We start from the raw sequence: 5,616 nt of genomic DNA, 5'->3' as shown, positions 1-5,616 counted from the left end.
CTTTAAGTATTTTATTTTTAAAACTTTCAGCTCATTTTTTACCTTGGTGCCAACAATTTGCTTCGGAAAATTAAAGATCGGTAAGAAAAAAAGTAAGTAAGAAAAAAAAAAAAAGTTGATTGAACATGTCGATTTCCATAAATCATGTGGATCGCTGTCTTCGGTTGTCCATGTGGAACGAAATGCATAAAGCGAATAGCAGCTTGGTTTTGTATTTTGCACTACATTAAAGGTTCTTTGGAAACTCCATGTGCATGATTTCAGCTCCAGTGCGTAAACAAACCGTATACTACCTTCAAAAGCCTTCAAAGTGACAAAGTGGATCAAAATGAGTCACATTGGTCTGCTTTATTTTGTTTTCCCTGTTCTCGCTGCTCTTTAAATGTGGAACTGGTTCAAACGCCGTTTTATTTATAAGCCCATAAGTGTATCCATGCCTGCGATGATTCAAAAAGCTGCAAGATGGCTTCCTGCTCGCAATTTTCCTGCTATCAAATCCCTCCAGAAGGAAATGTTTTTTTTTAGACTACTGATTTAAACTTGAGATTTCCTGTAATGGTCATTTCCTGGCAAGCATTCTGGGTAATATCCTCGACAGCCTGCTTGATGGCTGGTAGACAGAGACTGGTTTACGTTCCAGGCGATGCACATGAACTTTTAAGTAGCACCACAGAAGCCTGGACGACGAAGCTTAGAAAGCCTCCATTAGAGTGTTTTTAAGCTTTTTTTATGTGACGTGCAGACGTTTGATGTTCGCAGTCCCCTGAGGCAGAAGTTTAATTTGAAGTGAAACGGCAACTGTAAAATACTTTTATGCAGCTCGTTCCTCATTAGCACATGCTTTCTGCAGCTCTGTAATAAATAAGATTCCTTCCCTTCGCTCTTCTTCTCTGCTTAATACAACAGTGGTGTCGGCTGATAAGCTGAAACACCATTTACACGAGCCCCATGCCAAGTGCCTGATTGAAATTCTCTCACTGTAATATCAGTCAGTGGAAATGTTTAAGTGCTATTCCCTCATCCTATCCAGGATAATAAGCTGCAGTGCTCTCTGGCTTTATAGTCGTCCCTCTCCTCCTTTAAGCTAGTAGTTTGGCTCGCTCTGAGTTTGTTCCTCCCAGCCCGAGCTTTCATTGTGGCCAATAAGTTTCCTGCACTTCCAAGTGTTTTTCAGAGTCCTTATGTGACTGTGACAAACATGGTGGTGTGTGACAGCTGCCGGTGTTCTGCAGGCCATCTCTCATCGTTGATGCGGAGCAAGTTGCATTCGATATCAGAGTGCTGGGGGTGGCTTTGTCCTCACAAAGACTCATTTACTTTCTGTCTCTGTTCTGGTTCCTTCATATTAGCCCTCAACAAGTCTCAGCAGTGATCCATGACTTGTCCTTTATGTCTCATGGAGCTCATTGGGCCTCACCTCTCATCTCCAAGAGGGGCTTTTGTTATTGAATCGCGCAGGATATATTTCAAAATGATTGTGAAAACAATTTACTGCTTTGTATTCACGGCTGTCTCCTTCGCTCCCGTCTCTGTTCCCCCCGGCTCGCTTCATCTTCACGCCTCATCTTCCTGTTTCCTCAGCCTCTGTATCTAAATCCTTCCTTCCTACCCTACAGCATTCCTGTTTATATCAGGAAACATACGCTATCATCTGTTTTCTCTTCTCCTTTTTCTTCCACACAGAAGCTCCTGGCTTTGTGACACTGGACCACAGTCTGCGCTATTACCCCAGCATCACATACGGTGTCATCGGCAGCGCCATCATCTTCGTCCTGGTGGTGGCCCTGTTGGCCTTGGTGCTTCATCACCAGAGGAAACGGAGCGTCCTGTTGCCCAGGAGCGTAAGGGGGAGCACGCATCACCACCAGCCCCTCCTGCTGTCCCGACTGGTCATCCTGGACCGGGGTCACGCTAATGCCAGAGGTCTGGGTCTCAGCCCCGGCTCCAGCAGTGCTGCGGGCCAGTACACCGCAGCTCCTCAAGCTTTCCATCTGCTGTCCGGGGCCATGTATCCCTCCTCAGTGTCCTTAGACTCGCCTCCCTCTTACTCTGAATCGGTTCTGGATGTCAGGTAAATGAACGTTCTTGGCATTTTGCACTTTAAAATCTGTTTTAGTAAAATACAACAGACAGCTCGCCTGTTGTAAAGTACAACTAGCCTATTATGAAGTTTATTCGACTACATAAGCCGAATAAACAGACTTGTATAGCCTGTTCCCCCCGGCTCTTCATCTCCACAGCTCATCTTCCTCTGTGTCTAAATCTTTCCTGCCTACCCGTCGAATAAACAGGCTTATAAATAGCCCTTTTATTTGAGGGCTGATATTTGAACAATAAGAAAAAGTTTTACAAGATTAAGGTTTCCTAAAATATTTTCCAGACATATGTTGTTGTTTTTTTTACTTATTTCTTCTTTTGTATAAAAAAAAGCACCTCTTGTTTAATTTTCGTAGTGATTTGACAAAGTTTTCACACTCGTTGAAGTTTTATTACATACTTTATAACCACAAATAATAGATTTTTATTGGGATTTTGTCTACAGACTAATGCAAAGTATTGCATAATTGTTAAGTGGAACAAAGGATGAGGAAGGTTCTCAAAATCCTTTGCAAGAAAATGTAACAATGTAACAATGTATTTAGCATTTTAAAACATATATGAAAATAAGAACAGATAGTGTGTGTATTTGCACTGACACAAAATATGCTTTCAATTGACTGCACAACCTTTTTATATCATAACTACGAGTCCGGAGCCACAATGGACCTGGACTCCTCTGATTAACACTCACTGTTCAGTTCGATTAGATGTTGCTTACAGGTATGAAAGTAAAGGGAGATAAATACATAAACAAACCACTTTTTTCATTTAGGTAATTGAAATAGATTTCGAAAACCATGTGTCATTTTTCTTTCACTTCCCATTTATATGGTACTTTTTATTTGTTACGTAAAACTTAATTGAAGTTTGAGGTTATAATGTGAGACAGTACGAAAAGGTTGATGCCGTATGAAAACTTTTACAAGGCACTCTGTGTAATTGCTCTGTAAAGCCTCAATGTGCTTTGTTTCTCCCTAGTCGGCCTCCTTGGTTTGACCTCCCCCCTCCGCCTTACGTCAAAGACAGCGAACTTTCTTCAGAGGGAAATCTTCCTCAGTACGACGATCTGCAGGATGGTCTGAGCCATCGCACGTCGCCGGGCTCTGCATCCCCACCTCCCAGGATGCTTCCCCCAGACTCGCAGACGGGTCCCAGTCCTACGGAGGAGTCAGACCAGCTGTAGCCCCGTCATGTGTACTGATTGGACTTTGGACAGTCAAACAGCTGGATTCACTAATCCAGCCATATAGAGCTGTCAAAGACTAAAGGACAGTCCTAAATAAAGACCCTTAGGAAAAGATTCGGGAGAGTTAATCAACTTCAAAAGGGTCCAAAACTGGCTGCCTTCACTTTCAGCCTGCTGAAGCTCCAGCATTTCTCCTGTAGACTGAACCTGTGTGCTGGTTCCCTCTGCTGGCCTGATAGGTTAATTACATTTCAAAGTGTTCAGTTGGTTTTAATTCAGTTCCTTGAAGACATTTTATCTATTATACTTTACCAGTGAATATACTGAAGACTACAAAGAAGAAATCAACTGCTCGTCTTTGTTGTGGTACACTTCTGATTAGCGTAGGATGAGTTTTGCTATATTTTAAAATACTCCACAATGTGCCTATTTGCATTTAAAAATATAATTAAATCAGATTTAGCTTAAATTCCCAGTTCATCAAATGAACCATCATATGAGACATACAGACACAAACTAATACCTTGCTGCTTGTTTGAAACAATTTCAAACAGATCAGCTTAGGCTTTTTTTTTTTTTTCTTTTAACTCATTAAATATTTTCCTTTGTGTCTCATCTTGCCATTTAGTTAAATACCAATAACAATATGTAATAGGACCACCTATGTTTTAGGAGACGATGTTTGTACTTGATGTTCTAAAATCATTCCTCTAAGCAGAAGAACCGAGACGTTTTGATCCTGTAAGACCAACAGGGTTCAATCTGCTTTATATTCCATAAGAATGCAAAGGGGAAAATGTGGTTTGACAAAATATGTTATTGCTTATTTGATTTTCTAAAAGAATTTTACTTTTAAAATTTCTACTTTTAAAATAGAAAAAAGTTCTTTATTTTTTTTTTTTTTTCAATGATTTAGAAACAAATTAAATTGTCAAATCCCAGCTTGAGTTGAACATTTTAGCCATCGGTACAATATATATATATATATATATATATATATTTTTTTTTTTTTTTTCCTTCCATTTCAAGGATGGGACAAGTAATAACACAAACAGCCATTAGATTCTATACTACCTTTTTTATTTTCTTTCAAATTTGGAACAACAGCTGGGTGTGAAGTAGAAAAGGCATTAGTCTGAAATGCACATGTAAAGAAATTGTGCACAAGACAAAACAAATCAATCTATTTAAAACAGAACACTACTTAGAATGTGAAGTAAAATATGATTGTGTTGTAAGATCTTCTAGGTCTCATTTGTACCTTCCTTTCCTTTTATAATGCAATTAATTCTGGTACAAAAGCAAATGAAACCAAATATATGAATACTAAAAGTTTACCAATAAAAGAAACAACTATGTGTTTCTAATTTTATCACCAAAACGACTGCAAATGTTTGATTGGGTGAAACTGGACATGAGTCTCAGGTCGAATTCCCACCAGTGCTGATCTCGGTTTTAATTTGAGGGTTTGTTGTGATCAAGTCCTTCTTCATTTCTGATTTTTAGTCCTAACTTTATCTATCCACACAAATCCCACATCTGTGAAGTTTTCTTTCATGATTTCTTTGTTCTATGTAGTGTGTACATTTGAAGTAAAACAAATTTCCGATTCATATCCTGAGTTGATATTTCTTTTTTTCTACTGTCAAACTAAATGTCTTATTGTTTGTTGGTCAGGCTTTTCTCTTGACCAATAGCTTAGAATCATGTACTTAAGATACTAAATTATCCATAATCAGCGTGTTAAAGCTCCAGTAATAGAGACTGATTAGATAAAGGGTTGTCAAAGTTTATACTCTGAAGCGGAATACTGCTTTCGCTTATTTGAACTTACACCAGTATCCAGATAAAAAGAACGAGAAAGAGAGGCTGTACAGATCTACTGTAGTCAGCTGCTAGAACTGACTACAGTAGATCTGGATGTCAAAAGTGATGTCAGCATTAACATAATTTGACTAGTTGGTTTGGTGGGGGGTTGCAAGTATTCATTATATTACATTATATTATATTATATTATATAAAGCCTGCAGATCTGTTCTGGTACAGATAATTTTACTTCAATTCAACAATTGAATTACTCAAAAACGTGTTAGATTCTAACTACTGAGTTGAAGTTTAGACACAAGGAGAGTTTATCAACTTCTATTTTGTTAATAATCAAATGAAATGTTAAAACATCTGCACAACCTACACTTCATAAGCAGATCAACAACATGTGCATTTCACAGAACCAGCTTGCCCAAACATTTAACTTCTACAAGCTCAAATTGAGCAAATTCAGATGCACATTATTAATAGAGATGTAGTTTCACAGCTTTTTGTGTGCACAA

The 5,616-nt window shown here is 38.6% G+C and overlaps 1 protein-coding gene across 1 annotated transcript; it reads left to right on the top strand.

The window, feature by feature from the left end:
- Window positions 1-1,490: 1,490 nt before the first annotated feature.
- LOC106938140 (low-density lipoprotein receptor class A domain-containing protein 3-like) lies at window positions 1,491-4,901 on the top strand (the record flags this gene model as incomplete). Its single annotated transcript, XM_015020009.1, has 2 exons — window positions 1,491-2,071; window positions 3,079-4,901. Coding segments are annotated over 2 exons (786 nt in total), but the record flags the coding sequence as incomplete, so codon positions are not given.
- Between the last annotated feature and the right edge of the window lie 715 nt (window positions 4,902-5,616).

The sequence above is a fragment of the Poecilia latipinna genome, unplaced genomic scaffold, assembly GCF_001443285.1.
Source record: "Poecilia latipinna isolate Pla-1442-1.1 unplaced genomic scaffold, P_latipinna-1.0 Scaffold2518, whole genome shotgun sequence".
Classification (NCBI taxonomy): Eukaryota; Metazoa; Chordata; class Actinopteri; order Cyprinodontiformes; family Poeciliidae; genus Poecilia; species Poecilia latipinna.
This window is presented reverse-complemented; position numbering and strand designations above follow the sequence as displayed.